Source organism: Glycine soja, chromosome 7 (genome assembly GCF_004193775.1).
Source record: "Glycine soja cultivar W05 chromosome 7, ASM419377v2, whole genome shotgun sequence".
Lineage (NCBI taxonomy): Eukaryota > Viridiplantae > Streptophyta > Magnoliopsida > Fabales > Fabaceae > Glycine > Glycine soja.
Window position 1 is genome coordinate 43,066,395 of NC_041008.1, and position 20,815 is coordinate 43,087,209.

At 31.5% G+C, this 20,815-nt stretch overlaps 1 protein-coding gene and 2 pseudogenes across 2 annotated transcripts; 1 reads left to right on the plus strand and 2 right to left on the minus strand.

The window, feature by feature from the left end:
- Positions 1-354: 354 nt before the first annotated feature.
- On the plus strand, positions 355-4,324 carry LOC114420720 (annotated as a pseudogene).
- A 4,453-nt stretch (positions 4,325-8,777) lies between these two features.
- LOC114419870 lies at positions 8,778-10,786 on the minus strand (annotated as a pseudogene). The gene is made up of 3 exons (XR_003668318.1): positions 10,380-10,786; positions 9,598-9,878; positions 8,778-9,367 (listed from the first exon to the last, which is right to left on the minus strand). The product of XR_003668318.1 is annotated as an NAC domain-containing protein 2-like (transcript).
- A 5,685-nt stretch (positions 10,787-16,471) lies between these two features.
- On the minus strand, positions 16,472-18,524 carry LOC114419869. Its single transcript, XM_028385670.1, has one exon. The coding sequence runs from the start codon at positions 18,296-18,298 to the stop codon at positions 16,715-16,717; it is 1,584 nt and encodes a 527-aa protein (XP_028241471.1). The 5' UTR covers positions 18,299-18,524; the 3' UTR covers positions 16,472-16,714.
- Between the last annotated feature and the right edge of the window lie 2,291 nt (positions 18,525-20,815).

The following is a 20,815-nucleotide window of genomic DNA, read 5'->3' on the forward strand; positions in this document are numbered from 1 at the left end:
CAGCGGAAGTAAGATTCAAAACTTCACCTACAATAGGTAAAAAATTTCTCAATTAAAACTGAAATATAAATTAAACTTAACTTAATATATATAACACAAAAAATTTTAAAATTTTCAGTTAACATAATACTTACAAAAACACCTAATACCAACACAAGAAGAAACAATGCAATGGAAGCTCAATATCTCGTGTGAGGAAGATAAGCAGAAGAAGATAACCAATGAGGAAGATAAGCAGAAGAAGAAGAAGAAAGCATGCATACGAAGAAGAAGAAAGCATGCATACGAAGCATGCATATCTCGCGTTTTATAAAAAAAATTTTGAATCCCTGCACCTGCAAATCGCCTGCACCAATGGCGATTTCCTCTCTGCAAATCGCCTGCACCAATGGCGATTTCCTCTCTGTTGCACTGCCATGGCAGGAACTAGGCCTGCTGCCCTCAGCTATTGGAACTCGCCAGTTTGACTGGCGGTTCCCTATGGATTGTACAAATCGCCAGCTCTAATGGCGGTTTAGGCACGTATCGCCAGTGCCATAAGCGACTTGCTCAGTGACACCAAACTCGCCATTGGCAATGGCGGTTTGGGTCCTGCATGGCACGCTGTTCACGTACAAAAGTGCCCCCTACCGGAAATAAAAGCAAAAGAACCCCATCTGGGGAAATACTTTTTAAAAGTACCCCAGATGGGGAAATTTGCCTTAATTCGTGCCTTTGTGCGTGATTCTGATTCGTCTAGTTTTGTTTTATTTTATTTCTTGATAGTTGTGTCTTTTTAATTCGTTGGCAGTGCAAGTCAATTTGAGTATTTTGTGTTAAATTTCTGCCCCTTATGTTCTGATTGTTCACATTTGTTCTTGAGAGGCTTTTGGCAAACCCTCTTGTTTGATCCATAAAAAATTGAGTTTGAGTTTGGGTGTTTTCATAAATATTACAAAGTCGAGTATTTATTAGCAAAAAAGGAGATGAGAAGTGAAAAATTGAAAGAAGTTATATCTAAAAAAAACTGCCTTATAAAAAAATCCTTCTATACTAGTATCAAATTTTTGTTTTGCATACACCTTTACTCCATTTTCTCTCTCTTGAATACTCCATAAACTAACATAGATGACCTTTTAAGATTCTTGGTTTGTGTAGTTTCTTATTCTTGAGTCTTCAAGTTTATCTTTCCTTGGCATTCTATCTTGCATTTCCTATCCTTTCATTTAGCTTTTATTGTTTGTCATTTAAATTTCCTTGGTTTTGTCTTAGAGTATTTCTTTTTCTTTGAACTCTTGAGTTGAGCTTGAAATTCGTTACATTTTTCACATTGAATATTTTCTTGATTTAAATTTTGGAGGTTCCACTTAAGAACTTAAGAATTTTGGAGGTTTCACATTGAATATTTTCTTGATTTAAATTATAATAATAAATTAGATTTTTTTTAAATTGGCTCACTTTTATCATGGTGCTCATGTACCAACACTTCAAAAGATTACTCTTAAGTTACTAGGACAACCTTGTTCATCATCATGCCGTAGAAAAAGTTGGAGTAGTTACTCTTTCATTCATTCAATCAAAAGAAACAAGATAACATCTCATCAGACAAATGATCTAGTATTTATTCATAGTAATCTTCGTCTTCTTTCAAGAAATTCTCCACTATCATCAAGAAGAAACTAAAATGTGGGACAATGCAGGAGATTGTTAGACAAGTGGCCTCGGATATCTTAAGAAGGGGGGTTGAATTAAGATATTGCAAACTATTTCCCCAATTAAAATTCTATTTCAATTTCAATGCAAGTTGCAAGTTCCCTTAAAAATGAACTCTTAAATAATGATTCAAGTAGAACAATCTGAATATAAATATAAAGCAATAATAAATAAACGAGTTTAAGGAAAGAGAAAATGCAAACTTAGATTTATACTGGTTCGACCACATCCTTGTGCCTATGTCCAGTCCCCAAGCAGCCCGCTTGAGAGTTCTACTATCTTGTAAAATCCTTTTACAAGTTCTGAACACACAAGGACAATCCTTCTTTTGTGTTCAGATTTCTTTACAACAAGAGACCCTCGGCCTCTCAATCCCCTTTGAGAATTTAGAAAGAAGAGAAGAATAAATCTCTCTTGAAAGAGATAGATTGCACAATTTGAGCACTCAATTAATTTCTTATTGAATTGCAAGTGTATTGACCAAGGAATTCTTAAGAGGATGAAATGTTTTTGCTCTTTGAGAGAATAAGACTTTTTGTTATGAAAAACTCTAAGAAATTTGTGTTGTAAGTCACATATATATAGACCTTTGGTGGCCATGTAAAAACCATTTGAAAAGATGTGACTTTTAGAAATAATTTTCTGAAAAATCTCCTTTGGTAATCGATTACAGGATTTGTGTAATCGATTACAGGTTTAAAATTTGAATTAAAACGTTTATTAACTGTTGGTAATCGATTACCAATATTGTGTAATTGATTACACAGAATAAAATTTAAATTCAAATTTTAATAGCTGTTGTAAACCATTTTTGGCCACTGGTGATCGATTACATCCTCTGGTAATCGATTACCAGAGAGTAAATATCTTGAAAAAGACTTTTTAACTTAAATTACTTGGCCAAACCTTTTGCTATTTCAATTAGGAATTCCCTTCCTAAAATACTAGTGATCATCTTGATGTTGTGTCTTGTATTCTTGAATCATTGTCTTGAATTAAACTTGAAAAGCGCATTTACATCAAATCATCATGATCATCATAAAAACATCAAAGTCATTTGCTTCTACAGAGATGAATTTGGATCACTTGATGAGAATGAAATTCTTGAAGTTGCTAATTTATCTCTTAATGAACCAGAATTAAAAGTTGTGTTTTTTAATGATTATGATTAAGAAGGAATAGGAAGAACTTAGATATATTAGAATTAATAATTTTTTTTATTTATCTTTTCAATTATGATGATTTATCTTGATATTTTTTTAGGTGAGACTCTTTATTAAATATATTAGCAATTTTATTTTTAGATTTTTTTAAAAAGACGAAATTTTTATCTTGTGAAATCTTCTTTTGAATGATAATGGTCCTACTTAATATAATTTTTTTATGCTTATTATATATATATATATATCGTGTCTCCATGTCTTATGTTTTGAAATTTAACTGTGTCGTGTTATCGATGTCATGTTCGGTGTCGATGTCGGAGCTCCATACTCTCAATAATGGACTTTATTTTGAGAATTATTGCAGCCATTGCCACACTGGGAAGTGCATTGGGCATGGGAACAACTAGGCAAACACTTCCATTTCCACCCAGTTTGTAAAATTCAGAGCTGTATGTAGTGTGATCTTCCCACATTTGTGTAAGTGGCCATTCTTTTAGAGTTTTTGGTATATTATACGCCTTAAAAATGATAATTTTTTTACCAAGACAATGTGATAGTAAAAATGAGAATGAGGGTGTGAAATATGTAATTCCAGGTATTTTGTGACCTCCAATTCTATTGTATGTGGCTACCTAGTTCTTTCACTTGTTCTGTCTTTCTCGACACGGTAAACTCATTGATTCTTCTTTAATTTAGGCATCAATTTGGTTACCCGGGAAGGTTTTATTGAATGTGTTAACCTCTTCTCCTCTTTAATTTACTGGCTGTTTTGTCATGTTAAATTTATTCTTTTAAATTAGGATTAATTATACTTTTTGTCTTCTACTTTATACAATTTCACAATTTTTCTCCTCTATTTTTTATGGCAAATTTTATCTTCCAATTTATAAAATGTCGCACATTTTACACTTATGTCAGGTATCCATTAAGTCATAAACTACAGGATGACATGATTATTACTTTACAAAAGTTTTGAACTGCATCATTTTATAAATTAGGAGGCAAAATTTGTAAAACATATTTGGGAGACAAAATTTGCAAGATTGTGCAAATGAGGGCAAAAATACAATTAAGCCTTTAAATTTTATTATGTTAGTAGTACTATTTTTTTTGAGGGAAAATTGCCTGTAAAGACAGTGCTTCAGTAACATTGAACTCCTTAACTTGTTAGATCTTAATATCAAATGTTTCTAATGAAATATAGTTTGAACTAACTTTTGAAGGTTATGTATGGTCTTCTCACATCTGGAGCCTCAGCAGCAGCAGCAATAGTCTATGAAGTTCACTATGACAACTCAAATGCCAGTTGGTTTCCATTCTGCAGACAATATAACCACTGCTGTAAACAAATTTCTGGTTCACTCATTGGCTCTTTCATTGCAGTAGTTCTCTTCATCATACATATTCTCATGTCAGCAATATCTTTAGCAAACACTGATAATTGGTACCTAGAATTGTATCTCTATTAACACCACCATATTTTTTTTCAGTTTTTCCTTTTTAATAAAATTGTTGACAACTTATGTTTATCATAAATTTCAGATGTCTCTCTTCGGGGTGCCATGTCGGCATATTGTAACAGTACAACATATACTTCTTTGTTTAGTTAACTTTGGTTTTGGTTAAAAATGAAAAGATGGTGGAAATGGAAAAGTTGTGGTGTTCATGTAGTAGCTCTCAATCTGAACATGTTTGTCTAGCCTTCCCTGCAAGTTTGGTAGCTTCCAGCTTTCAAAGACTCTCTGAAATGCCAACATGGTATAGTATGGTTGATAAATAATATTGTCCCTTAAACATGAAGTAAAGATTCCATTCCTAATGCGTGCATATGAAAAAATATATGTTGGAAGAGGTTAATTACCTTAAAAACGGATCTCAATGCTTCAAGGTTCGAGGGATTTTAGTCTTTTGCATATCTTACAATAATTACGAGCTTTCAGTGGCAAATCGAAGGTTAGTTCTCAATTCACAGAGACAATTGAATATTGTTAGTTCTCAATTCACAAAAATATACGGTAAGAATTGAATATTGTTCGTAGAAATCGAAGGTTGGTTCTCAATTCACAAAAGACAATTTTTAATAAGAATTACAAAGAGTAAGGATTTGTTTCGTTAAGAGAAACAATAATTAAAATCGAAGAAGGCATAAATAAAAAAGGATTTGTTTATGGAAACATTGTAGATCAAGATTTAAGAACATGAAGGAACTAACCTTAACAGCTTACTGCAGCCGATCAAATTATTGGGATCAAATTTCATTCTACTTCACCTGTAAATTCTAAATTGAAATTAATTCAATTTGATTTTTAATTCATATATTAAATTTATAAATTTATTTAGATCCTAATTCTTTAGATGAATAATATTTTATCTCTAATTGTTGGAAAATACCCAAGTCCCACATCGGCTGTCTCAATCCTTGGAGTGCAGCTTATATGCGGAAGTGAAGACGAGGTCTCAAGGTCAGAACCTACTCTTTTACCATGTTAGATTTCATTTCAAAAATCAATTGACATTAAGTGAAGATTATCCAACAATTATCACCCTCAATAATCTTGACCAGGTTAGCACCCTCTTAACACCAGTCCCATGACCACACACCTAATAACATTAAAGAGAGAAGAAAACAAAGGATGAACAAAATGGGAGAACTAAGTCAAAACCCATTAGAACTTTACATAAACCTCTAATTAGGAAGGCAATTTATGTTCCTAAGATACTCATCCCTAACAAAAAATGGGACAGAATCCCACGTTTTATGTACCAAGTAAAATTATCCCGAAATAAAACTCCAAAATTAGTTAAATTGTTAGGAGAATTTCCTTCCCTATAGTTTTAGACGAGCCTCCATTCTTGCCACCATTATCCAAGTCAGTTTTGTGAGGCGAGTGCTAACTTTATATGATTCTTTCCAATTATCTTGTCAACATGCTCAACCATGGATGAGGCCATTCCAAAACTCCTTCATGGCCAACCCATACTAGGATTGACCTAATAGCGTTGACCTTGTTATGTTAGCTCACTAATTTATTTCAACTCATCATGTGTCCTGCATGCGTGATTATAAGTAACTGATATGTAGTCCACATGCATCTTAAGAGCAACTCCAACGGAAAACTTACTAAAGTTTCTCTACTACATTTATAATAATATTTCACTCGATCATATAATATCACATCACATGTTTTACTTTAAGGAACTTGTTCAATTTTTTTTCCAACCAAAAAGCTTACTAAACTTTCTCAAATGGATCCCCACAAAATAAAAATAGTATTATATTTCTAAGGAGAGAAAGAATTCTATATTATTAATAAATAAAAGATGACCCACATTTCCTCTTGAGAATTGATTAATATGGGTAACACCCAAACAATAAGTGGGTCTCATGCGATTGCTCTCTAGTGACATAAAATTGACTCATGACTTTCTATTTACACCAAAGGAGAAACTTTCGTTGTAGTTGCTCTTAACGTCTGACTACAAGAGTGTCACTATATAAGGATATCTCTGATCACATATGATCTAACCTCACTTTTACAATCTCCTCGTACTTTCATTGACTTAAGCATCAGAATCTTTGTAAGTGATGGCATCAAATTTCCCTCATTGTCATACAAATTTGAGCCGTGCCTTTAGTTCTCTCATTAAACACAAATCAAATATTCATAACATCTATAAAATTTCACTCAACTTCAACAATAGAAATTTAACTAAACGTGGAAATAATAAAAGAAAACAAGAAATAGGAAAAAGAAGAAAAATAAATAAATACTTCGTTAAATCATTGAAAAGAAATGAACTTCCATCCTTTATCCACATAAGTCCAAGAGATTCTGGAGAGAAAAGTCTGGTTGGTTATGAATGAAAATGCTCCCAAGATCCCCAAAAACACAGTGCATGTTTTTCTACTCAACCAGGGCGTTGAACATTAGGTTTTAGCTGCCCAGCAGTTACAGAGCGTATTGTATAAAGTCACTTGGGCGCCCAACATACACTGTGCACTTTCATCACAATTTGGTTTGTGGGCCTAGCGTCAACATTTCAAAGTTAAGAGGTTGCTTCCTGCACCCAAAAATTATTTTTACACCTTTTCAAAATGATTTTTTTTTTTTTTACTTTTTGGATTGACCAATCCAGAATATAAAAGATGTAACCAATATACAATGTAATTTACAATCCAGAAGCCAAAAGGGTGAGGAAGCAAATTTTATGGTGGAGATTGGGGTCGACATTGCTTATGCATTGACTATGGTGGGTGCTGATTAAATAGGAGCAACATACTGACATGGATTATGTCCGTAAGATATTTCAGTTAATTTTTAATTTTTTTATTAGCCGAAAAACTTGTTTAATTGTTTGATAAACAAATTTTTTTGAATAGTTTCTAATATTTTTGAAACACTACTTGAAATAATATTTTTATAACGTTAACTTTTGAATTCTAGCTTTTTATATTTTTCTTCCATTTTTTCCTCAATACATTTATTCAATTTTCTTATAACATTTTTTAAAATAAATCATGATTTTATTATTTTTATATCATCTTACACTTTTTAGTTACTTCAACAATTAATTTTACGAAATACTTATAGTTTAATAAACTAATTTTTTAACTTCCAACTACCAAGTAGCTTTCCAACTTTTAGCTAACTTTTTAATTTTCAACTAATTTTGTATAGCATAGTCATTTTGATTTATGCTCCAAAATAAAAGCATAATGTATTCTGGTTATGTCCTTGGTGGTTGCAGGATGTTGCTATTGTTGATTCACAAACTCCATGGTTGCTGATATGATATGATTCAATGAATGAAGAGTATATACATGACGTGCGGAATGATACTAAGATTTTGTCACATTGATGAAATTACTTTAATGTGTTATAATGGAAAATACAATATAGCGAGATTAAAGATTATGCTTGGATAAGCTTATATCCAAAAATACTAATAGAATAAGAAAATGAGAAAAATTAAACAAAATGAGTTTTTTCATAAGTTCAGACTTACTTATGAATTATTTGTAGAAGTTTTTTAACTTTTAAAGAAACTATATAAGAGAATTTTTACAAATTAACTTATGTATGAGTTAATCTTAGTTTATAAAAAAAGTTTATTTCATTTTTTTTTTAAAAATTTAATCCTAAAAGTGCTTTTAAATAAACTTAGTTAAACATGTGCTAAATTAATATAAAGGTTTTTGAGTGTGGAGTTTGAAGTCCCTTTTTATGCATAAAAAAGAAGAAAAAAAATCATGCAAACAGTGTCAAAATAAAAGCTTCAACAATTGGTTTCTTATGCTATTAATTATGGGAATCGAGACTGTTATAGTTGATAGTAGTAATTTATATATAGGATTCGCTTAAGACATGCTTAATCTTATCTACTTCGTGGTGTAATCTAATACCAAATATGTTGGATTCAATCAATTAAATAATAATACATTAATGCATACTATTGATTTTATTTTAAACTCTTCTTACCTAGTTTGACTTTTAGTTTCATGACAATGCAAATACTAGGATTAGTACTTAATTAATTAAAAACTCTGAAATGTGTCATTATCAGTCTCCTTATTATTAATTTTTATACAAGCCCTTAAATATTGGCCAAGCACAAGCCAATCTCATTGACACGCATTTCATTGCTTTCCACGCGGTTCAATGACCTTTGTTTTTTTTAATCAACACTTCCGTCATCGTTTGGATAAGACAAAGTACAAAGATTCACGTTAGCTTTGAAAACCAGTTTGGCATCAATTATTGACATATAGTAGTGCAGAATTTGCCTAATATATCCTTGGTCAAAATAAATTATCATTGTATTATCTACAAAAAGTGAGCGATCATATCGAGCTTCACATGCTTACAAAGCATGATCTAAGCATGTTGTTTGAACTGAATCAAGATAAGGAAGATAATTCCAGAAGAATGAACATTACTTTAGAGGCAGTTAATTACTCGTCCTTATGTACAAATACTGTCAATGAGACATTGAAAATCCAATTTTTAATATAACATATATTTGACATAATACTACATAGAATCTTCATGATCTTTTATATTTTATAGATGATACCTATCGTCATGACTAGACAACAATCCAAGCTCTTTTTTTTTTTTCCTATTGGTTTTATCCTAGCAAATCATACATTTGTTTCACATATATGGGCTGGTCAATGGTGCTACTCTGTTTCACTTGGTACTTCCCTGAATCTGCTACATAATTGTTCATTTCAACCGGTTGAGATTTCACAAAAGGGTCTAATCCCCATTGTTAATTTGAAAATCCAAGGTTGAGCAATAAGAGCCATCAGATAAAATTGGACCCAAGTAATTCATATCCAAAAGGTAAGTAAGGGACCAAGTCCTAGGAAGGTTCATCATTTTCTGTTCAACATCATGATTTGCAGGCGCAAGATTAGCAATTTGGACTTCTGGGTGTGCCTCTTTGTGCTCCAATGCTTTTACCATGCTCTTCTTCTTATAGATCCTGCACAAGACCCAGTCATCCAGCTGATGACACATCGAACAACACCAAGGGAAATGTCAATTATAAAGAAACATTGAGTAGCAAACTATGTTGTAAAAGTTCATAAAGTATTGAACGCCACTACCCACAGAGGAGGCCCTGAGTTTGAGTCTCAAGAGAATCCTAACAAACTCAAGGCCTCCTCCTAGCCGGTGACGTTCTATGTCATGAACATAAAGTAACAATAATGTGGCCAAGGCTTAAAAGGGTTTACCCTCATGGACCCAATTTTCCTGCTAGCTGGTATTTTTGATTCAGCCAATCGATACTCATGCATGATCCAATCAGTCTTGGCACCCTTTGGTGGCCTACCCTTGTAAAAGACTAAAGATTTCTTCACCCCAACATTCTTAGATCCACTATAGATTGCCTTGTCTGTGCCAGTAGCCTTCCAATACCCAGACACAGTTGCTCGGTTAGGCCTCACCCCATTTGGGTACTTCCTGTCTCTTGGACTAAAGAAATACCATTCATTTTCTCCAAATTCTGTTTTATCTGCATTCCATGGTAAGTTAATAACAAGTGTGTTAGGAGATGTAATACAATACCATTCATGTTAAGGATTTTAAAAAGGGTCCGCGATTGCAATTTCGGTCGCAACGCTAAGGTTTTTGGGCTCTCTTCAACCACAATTGTGGCTGTATTTTTTCAAAATTTCCCTCAATATTAATGATCGATCGTGACAAAACCTTCAAACCTTGTTAGTACGAAAGTCTCAATGACCAAGTGGTTTAGAAATTAATCCTTTGTTATCCTTATTCGTCTAATAAAAAGTTGAATTTTAGGATAAGGTAGGCAGGTTTGTGCATTATTCATGTTTTAATCCCACAGAGCTCTTGCATGAAGGAACATACTAGAGAGATGCAATATAAATTGGGATTGTTGGTTAATGACAAGTGAAGCATGCATAGAGACATTATCATGGTGCAATAATATAGAAAGTCATGCATAATAATAACAAAGCTAAGTTGGCGAGTGATGTTACAATTAATATACCTGGCAATTCCCAAGGATCAAACTTATAGAGATCCACTTCTGGGATGATAGATGCAGGGCATGGCTTTGAGGTGGCTTGGTTACAAAGGTAATACACAATCAGTTCCTCGTCCGTTGGGTGAAACCTAAAGCCAGGAGGGAGTTCAGAGCTTGTTGTGCTACCTTCCATTGAGTTCAAAATATCAATTTGGTTTGGTACAAGAAAAGAGGAATTAATATTATTATTATTATTAAGAAGTGAAGGCAAATTGGAGAGGCTTCAAGAGAAATAATATTGAAGGTGTTTGAAATGTTTGCAATTGAGATTGGTGCTCCTTTTATCTTTGACGGTGGTTTGTCCTTTGAGTGGAGTTGCATGGCTATGATTGGATGAATTTTTCCTATCCTAGTACATGCGTCACCTGGCAAGCATGCACCAATGGAGGGTCAGAACTGTTTCACATGCATATCTGTTACTGACTTTTGCACATGGTTCTTTGAACCAATGCTTGCACGTCTATATCCATATTGAGTAATAGTATTATTCAATTCTCTATTGGAATTTTATTGCAGCTTTATATATATTCCTACATAATGATGTAGTCAGCAGCCAAACTAATAGCTAAATATGAGAATGGTTTCACCAAACTAATACATCTTTGTTTGGTCCATGCAGTGATCGTTAAAGAGAGAAAAAAAAAGAGAGTAGAAAAGTTGGTCTTTTTGCTTTGTACTTTTTTGGTGGAAGTATGTGACTATAAATGATCTACTTATCTTAAGAGTTGTCTATTTGCATCAAGATTTGCCGCGGTTTATAAAGGACTTAGAGTGAAAATCGTTGCTAACTGTTTCGCTCATTCTAATCACACCTATGTCTTAGAATATTGGTAAATAAAATAGGTTTATCTTAAATACAATTAGATGAAATGTGTTTAGGGTCGGATCTGGGCATAGTTCATGGTTGCGATCACCCAAGGCCTATGAATAAAAGAAGTCAAAAAATAAAAAATAAAAATTATAGTTGTATAATAATTTTTTTATATTATTTTCATAAATAAGTTAAATTTTTTTTCTAGTTTTATATATTTTTTTATTTAAATTAAAATATGATATGTGAGTAGAAAATATAAAATATGTAGTTTCTCTCCTAATATGTTATATTCATAAATTCATGTAAATTAAGTTTTAGATATTGGCATGTAATGAACTTGTGATGCATTTTTCTAGTTGTTGAGATTTGTTATTATCATATTATATGCTTAATGTAATCTAATGTATCAAATATTTTTATATAAGTTGAGAATGTAAGACCCCTTAAATAAAATTTTAAGTTTGAGCTTTATGGATCGATCGAGAAAACATAAACATGATTGAAAAGAAAAATCATATTAAAGATAGTTAATTAAATTTTTTGATGAAAATCTTTAATAAAATCAATAAATATTTTATATAATATCATGATTATATATATATATATATATATAGACCCTATATCTATTATTTTGTCTAGGCCCTCTAAAATGTCATGATCAACCCTGAATATGTTATAAATCTCATAATTTTTGGTTAAAATTGTTTAAACCTCTATACATTAAAAACAATAATTTTGTATTTTTATAATTAGTAAATTTTTTCCCTCACTCTAGTATCCAAAGTTCTATAAAGAAGGACAGGATTCACCAATTATAAAATATAAGAAAATCAAAATTGTTGATTTGAAAGTATAGAAATTAAGATTAATTTTGATAATAAGAAATTGAGATAGAAATCTAAAACGTACTTATTTCAATTTAATTTTAATTTTAATTTTATGTTTTCTGGTTTTAATTTCATAATTTAATAAATAAATAAAATAATTTATATCACTAGGTATTGGTGATATGATATGCATTTAACAATAATATAATATCTCTTGTCTGTGACTATTGTAAGGTAGCATCACATGCAGCAGCGGATGTATGTATTAGGTTGTGGGGGCAATTGTTTCCACAAACAAGACTTTTTTTAAAAAAATTGTATATGTATAATAAACAAATATTTTTCCCGTAAAAGAAGTAGGCATTGTCCCATAAAATAATTTTCTTAAAACGAATGCAAAAAAATATAAGAAATAAAAAAATTCATATTAATTTACTATTTTATTATTTTAATTTTTTATAATATTAACAATGAGAAAATGATAATACATTTTAAAGTATGTAAATGTGTACACAAACAACAATTGTAATTTATAAAAATTTAAGTATTTTAAAAAAAATTGTCATGAAAATTTGATATTGTATTTTGTAAAAATTTGAGATGTTTTTGTTTTGTAAAGATATTATAAATTATTTCTTATCACACTAAGAAAAATTTCCTGAACCCACCACTTATCACATGCATGTGAAATGTATAGATACAAAATGGTGAAAAGAATTGTTCTTCAAAATTAAAAAAAAATATATGACAATTAAAAAATTCAAAAAGAGTAAAATCAACTTTAATTAGACGTTAAAAAATATTGGCCGCAATATAATATAACTAGTTGTATCCACTTACTGATAGATGTGTTCAGCAATGACGCAGCTCGATCCTCAATCCATTGCAAAATATGCTCGCGACTGGGAACATGTGTCTGCTACGTACGGGTTAACGTTAATCACCTTAGAACAAAAATTCAAATCTCGTTGGCACACTCAGCAACCACACAATGTCACAATGAGAATGGGAATCGAAATTAGTGAGGTCAATTTTTCACATAATATAAATGAATACATATTTTTAAATATAGTTTAATAAGAGATAAAATGGGAATGAAAATCTTCATCTAATCATTCTATTTTCATTCTGTAAAAACTAATGCGACTGCTATTTTCATTTTTCCGGTTAGATTTTTATAACATGATATTGTCTTTAGTGAAGGATAATTGTAGTTTATATAAAAAATAATGTTATTTTTAAGTTTTTGCCTAAATTTAGAATATACATGCAATGCATTAAAAAATTACCTTCAGTATCAAATCAAATCAATATTTTTTCTTTTTAATTATTTATCTTAACAAAAATATTTTGAGTTTCTTTAATGATTTTAATTAACATTCAATTTTCTTCCATCACTACTAATTAGTATAAAGAAATGTTTATAAATCATTATTAAAATGATTTCAAATGTTTTTATATGTGATTAAAATTTCAAATATTTATATTTTTTATTAGTAGTGAAATGTTTTAAAATATTTTAATTGTATTTTTTCCAATTTCATGTATATTTATTGATACATATGTAATGCATAAGATTTTTGCGGGTACTGGTACTCCAACATTTAAATTAGCTTGTTGTAACTTACAAGTAGGACCAATGTGGTAAAACATATTAACGGACCTAGTATAGTTCAAGTTGACAAATTATCCATCTAACCTAGAGTCTTAAAAATGTTAATATTGAATAGTTTAAAATAATTCACATTGAAATTTATAATTTATCAATATTCAAAATAAATAAAATCTTGTATAAAAAATTATTTAGATTTTAAAATGAAAGTTTTAATAGCTACAATAATTAATTATAAACTTTATCACGCCAAGTTAAATGAAATTAACAAATTTTATTTTTCTCTAATTTCATTATCTTAATACAGGTGTGCACGAGATGATTGTTAAAAACATGATTACTTCTCTTGAATAAATTCTATGAAAATATGATTAAAATATAACTATCTTTAATTTTACAATAAACTAATCCAAGTATACATCATAGCTATATTTTCATCAAAATATTGGTGGGTCGTGATCCATTTTCACACATATCTGGATAAACATTGATGTGATGTGCCATGGACATATTGACCACTTCAACACGATGTCATCTTGAATTCTTGATTTGTATGAGTAGCCAAAGGATCAATCAACAAAAGATGGCTATCAGCAGCCACACTTATGAGTGACGATCGTCCTTTCCTTTCTGAAAGGTGTGGGGAATGACTTTGGACACTACCTTGTAGAAAATGGAAATAATAATCATAAAACAATATCAAAATATGATGCATTGATGCCGGCGAGAAATTGGAGTCAGCATCCACTTTTTCAAGGAATATTCTCCTTTCCTTGTTTTGATTCAGACTTTATCTCAATGTAGCATTGCATTTTTATAACCTTCAATACGTTATATATTTATTTCTCCTAATAGTCAATCTATATTTTCTTATTTAAATATCTTTCTTTGCTTTTATGATAGGGCTTAGATATAAAAAAAAAATGATAGGGCATAGATTACATCTTAACAAATGTTTTATTTAAAAATTTATTAGCATATTTAACATTATTTATATTTTTTTGTTATTATTATTATTATTATTATTATTATTATTATTATTAAGATTTATATTATTATTAAATTTTAAGATAAATTATAATTTAAATAGAATAAGTAATTTCAGTCATTGACTTGACGTTTTTATAAATTATTGAGGAGTCAAATAATGTAAAAAATAAAAAAATAGTAAGAGTTAATCTTATAATATTTTATTTAAAGACAGAGAGAAATAAATCATTAAGATACTTGCACTATTTAGTTAGTATTATAAACATCTATCATTGCTCAAGAGTTTTTTTTTTTAATTTTGAATTATAAAAAATATATAAATTAAAATAAAATATTTATATCTAATTTTACATGTATTTTTTCATGATAAAATTATATTTTAATATAAATTAATAAATTATTATATATAGAAATTATTCATATTTTATTATAATTTTAAAAAATTACATAAACTAATATAAAAATTATTTTATGTAACTTATAAAAATTACCCAAATTTAAGATAATATTTAAATAATCTAAAAAATTAAAATTATTATCTTTTACTTTTTATAATTAAAATAATTTTTTTATTATTTATATAATAATTTTTATATATTACATAAAATAATTAATGTAAATAATTTACATATTAATTTATGTAATTTTCTTGATTTATATAATTGTTACTAAAAAAATTATTTGCTAAATAATTTTTTATATTTAAACAAAAATATTAACATGTAAGTTTCCTAAAAAAAATTAAATATTGAAATTTTATTAATTCATATAATTAGAATAAAAATAATTTACATATTAAAATAAATTTATTTATAATTTACATATTAATTGTTGCAATTATATTGATTTATATAATTAGAGTAAAAATAATTTGTATATTAAAATTAATTTACAAAATAATTTATGTAAATAATTTATGAAATTTAATTATAAATTGGTAAAATTAAAACTAAAATATGTAAATTATTAAAAATAAAAATATATAAAATAGTATTAAAAAATTATGTATTAAATATTTTTAAATTATAATTTTTGTAAATATTAAAATTAATAATTCTTAAATAATAATACATAAAAAATATTATTTTTAAAATTAAATAAATAAGACATGCAACTTAATGGCTTATTATTTTATCTTCAACTTCTGCATAACTTTGTTCCCAGTTGCTCGAATGGGTAAATTTTATTGGCTATTGCTAACTACGCTTCCCATGTTTACTAATGCACTCCCCTTTTATTTTTTCTTTCCAAAATTACCCCGATAAGTACACTCCCTTTCCTCACACTCTGTATAGCCTTCTGCAGCAAAATGAGGCAATGTTCTCGAACATGTTTTCAAAATCTTTCTCGTTGAGATAATTTTTGTTATGTGATTCCCGAATTTAGAATCATTTGCAAATAATTCAGCATACCCAGTTACTGATGGGAGATCCAACAAAAGGGAAGAGAAACCGTCATCCATACTAAGAGTGTTCCACAGTCAGGTCTTTTACACAACCTTGCATATGCCTTTAAATGCCTAGGCTCAACCAATGGCAGAATAAGTATAATTCCCTTCGTGAGCAAGATTAAGGATTCTTTTTTTATCCTTACATAATTCATTTTTAATAAATGCGGGATATAACGGATTCTTCTGAAATAACTTACGCGACAGACTGTAAAAATATCATTTTCTTAACCCAATTACAAGGAAGTGAGGATGAAGACGATGGTGGAAGAAAATTGAGAGGAAGATAGGGAAACATAAACCCTGTTTAATTACAGAGCACCACGAAATTTTCAGCAGACTGAATTTGGATAATTAGAACCAGACTAATTAAACGAAGAAAAACAATTGCACAGAAGGAGGTGTGCAATGTTCAATAAAATTATTCATAGCATTGGCTTACATATAACAAGTAAATGATAAGTGACTATGACAACTTGAGTTGATCGTAGCTGAAAACTTGATGGTTTACAGCAAGTAAAGAAAGAACATTAAACAAAGAAAAGACATCCAAAAGACAAACAATAACAATAAAAATGAAGAAAAAGTAAAGAGAATTTATTTATCCATTCAATCACCAATGCAAAGTTCAAGAAGTGTCTTCATTGCTTGCTTTTTCACCACCTTCCCAAACACATCTCTAGCCATCTTGAAAACCTTCTCCCTCTCAACAACTCCACCACCATTTTTCTTCAACTCCTCCACCATCATCTTAAGCAACCTGTGATCCCCTCCCACCACATCACTGATGCTATCAACCACCGCCTCCATTGTAGGAATCCTCCTCCCCCACCTCTTCATTGCTCTCTCAGACCTATAAGCCTCAGAATATGCTTCCCAAAATGAAGCCCTCAAATACCCTTTTTCCTTTCCCCTAACCTTCATTCTCTTCATTTGCTCCTCCAACTTGAACACCACCCCCCCCACATCCATCCCTCTCTCAAGGCCAATCTCAATCTCTCTTATTTCTTGTTTTGAGAACACTTCCCCCTCGAACCTACACCTCTTGCACTTGCAATGGATCCCCCAATTCACTGACATCTCCTTCCTCTTGCTCAAACCACACAAAGGGTCAAAATAAGCAAAAGTAACCTCCTCACCAGCCTTCAAATCCTTGGAAGCATGAACCACCAAGTAGTCCCCAACATGCAACCTCCTCGCATTGGGAACACAAGAGTGGTTCACAAAGGAAGGCAACAGCCACAACCCTACACCATAACAATCATTCCCCCTCGTCAACACATTGGCTGAAACAGCATCCTCAGTGAGAGAATTCACATCCAATATCCCAACCAACTTAACCATATCAACCCCAACAACTGCATCACCATCATCCTTCTCCACACTCTCAGGCCTAAAGAGACCTACATCAAGCACCTCAAGCTCATCCTCATTCTCCCCACAAGACAACCTAGTAATCAAACCCTTTGTCTTGTAACACTTCCCAACAACCTCAAAAACCTTGTCAATGAAATTCTTCCACATTGCCAACTGTGCATCCTCACAAAGATCCTGAACCCCTCCCATTATGATGCTCCTCTCCATTGCAATTGCCTTGGTGACCAAAATCAAAGCCCCGGCATCAATATTCTTCGTTGCAAACAACCCTCTCCCACTGATCTCAGACTTTCTAATCTCCACAGCACCAATGTGTTCAGCGAGCTCCGGAACCTTCCCTTTGAACCCATTTGAAACCCAATCTGAAAGATCCAAACACCCCGTTTTCGACAAAAGCTCCAAACTTTTGCATCTTTCCAAGTACCCACTTGCGTTTTCAGCGTTCCCATCGATCGCGGCGCTTCTGAAACACTCGAGAGCGGAAGAATAGCGATTGAGGCAGAGCAAGATCTTACCTTTGCACAAAAGGGTCTTCGAATGTGTGGCGTCGAGTTCCAAAGCGTGGTCACAGTCTTGAAGGGCGCAATGGAAATTCTTCAATTTGGATTTTGCTTCTGCGCGGTTGCATAGGGCAATGCAGAGGGATCTGCGAAGGTTTTGGGTTGGGTGAGAATTATGGGAGAGGGTTTGAGTGCAGAGAGTGATGATGAGGGAATAGGCTTCGATTGAAGCATTCCATTCTTCTCTGAGGAAAAGCTCTGTGGCTTTGGATCTGAGCTCTTGCAAGTGCTCTTCTAATTCTTCTGCTGCTGCCATTTCTAAATGTGGCTGCTACCAAAGCAGAAAGACTCTTTGACTTTGAGTCTTCTCAAATGGAGCTTTGCATTTTAAATTTTTTTTTTCCACCAATGTAACGGTCACATTGATTTAATTTAAAATTTTATGATGTTTCTCTTTTTCTTTTTCTTTTTTTCCCCTCCTTGGGCGTTTGAGAATTGAGAAATGCAACCAGCCAACAACTCATAAATGGAATATTAATTTCATGACAACGGCTAAAATGAGTGAGTTGCTAGCATAGGTACCGCATCAGATATACCTTCTTGTGTAACGGATGGTGAAAATGGGGGAGGGTTACCGTGAACAGTAGCGCACGGGATCACGTTTTTCCTTAAAAAGAGGAAAAAGTGGAAAAATTTCATATGTACTTGTTTCATTTATGTGCAAAGTTTTAAGGCTCTGACTGATATGGTTGGTTCGATCAATCGAACTGCGATCCGGTGGTTGAATCGGGTTGAATCACAAGTTCGATCAAGTGTGTTTTTTATCCGAAACGATTTGGATTGATTCGGTCAGATTTACGGTCAAATTGATGTGACCTGCCGACTTGGATTAGGTTACTTTTTTAATTTTCATCTTGTTTTATTTTAGTTTTGTTGGTGTGATTTTGAGTTAAATTGATCTTTTTATTCATTGTTGAACATTTTTTGTGACTGTAATTGTGTGTTTTGTTAGTTAAATTAATTTAGAAGTGACTGCAACTGCGGTTTTGAGTTATAAGTGAAATTGTGATCCCAAGTCAATTTTTAAGACTCTGGTTTGAAACTTTCAATTAGTTTTTTACATTTTATAATTTACATTGATGTAATATGGCATGTTTGATTTTAATGTGGATATTAATATATATTTTTGTTGATGTCTTTGATGTTAAATGTTAGAGATAATAGTCATTTTTTTAACTTGTGTTCTTTATATTTTGTTTGTGTTTTTTAAGTCTTGTGAATTTTAATGTCCCACGAGAAAAATTGTAAGATAAATATAAAATTTTTATATCTTTTTTTTTATCATAGATTGAATTATGCTAGTTAACTAGTGACTCAATGATTTGACCACTGATATAGTTGATCTAGCGATAAGTGTCACCACCGGATGAGTCACCAGGGCCCTGCTTTTAAAATTATGCTTCTGTGTAATGCACGTTGGCGTTTTGTGAGCAGAGATAGAGGTCAAATTTTTTGAGTAAACAGTTTCCCCATTCCTCACTACTCTATAAAAGCCCCATGGAAGTGCAAGGGAAGCCACATAGCTATTCCCCTTATAATTTTTCTAGAAACCATAACATGTGTTGAACCTTGGCCCACCCCAACCTCGCCTCTCTACATCTCTGATGCAAGCCCATCCAGTCCAACCCTGGCATGGTCCTCTCTCCTTCAGCCAAGCATGCGCCGCCGTTCCAATGGCATCTGTGACACCCTCTACCCCGACATATATATAAATAAATAAAATATATAAAAATATAGGTAACCAAATTCACACGGGTAAAAGGTTACATTCACTTCACTATTATCAATTAAAACTTATTAAAACATATTCGGCTCAAAATAAGGCCGTCAAAATTTACAAAAATATTTTGTTAAATCAGTGAGATAAAATAAAATAGACTAACATCATGTAATTAATATAAAAACTTATACCACACTGTCACATCCTATCAGAGCATTGTGTCCTAACGCCTTCAACACAAGGTTCCTTAAAGCACTTCACCTAGCCATCTGCTCCCCCGAACACAAAGTTGAAGATCATCACAGGATCCAAACACAAATAACACACAAGGAGTGAGTTATCACATTCCTAACTAATAGAGAAACAAGACAACTAGATATACATATCATATAAACAAAATAAAACTTACTTAAATATATCTCACATAATTCCACCCCTTTGTCATTCAAAATTCACCTTTCAATCATCAATCGTACTTTTCAATCAACAATCATATTACACAAGAATCACACACTCCGATCAAGACATAATAACACACCAATTTCATAATAAACAATTAGCAAGTGTATGCAACAGTTATGCTAAGACTCAATCCTATATGCAATCAACATAGGCTTAAAGGAGCACTCAAACCCGGTGACCCTCAAGGCCTACACTCCGAAGAGTCCATCAGGGCCTCTCCCTCCTGATTCAGGTCCAACCCCTAAAATAATTTTGCATGCAGACACTGCTCATGAATTATACAATACCCACGACCTCAAACTCGTGTTTTAAACACGTTCAACACAATTGCGCTACGATTTAACAGTGATTCCTAAATATGAAACATACACTTTCTCTTTAACACTGGTTCCTAATTAGGAACCTACACTTTCTCTTTAACATTGCGCATCAACACTTTTCTCAAGATAATACTGGTCGGGTTATTATACAATTCATAGCTTACAACACAAGTAATGTCACATCAAGTGTTAACTACACACTTATCCACAACCAAAACTCATTCATAATTTCATATCTCATAGTGTCACAATCCATCATGACATGTTTACA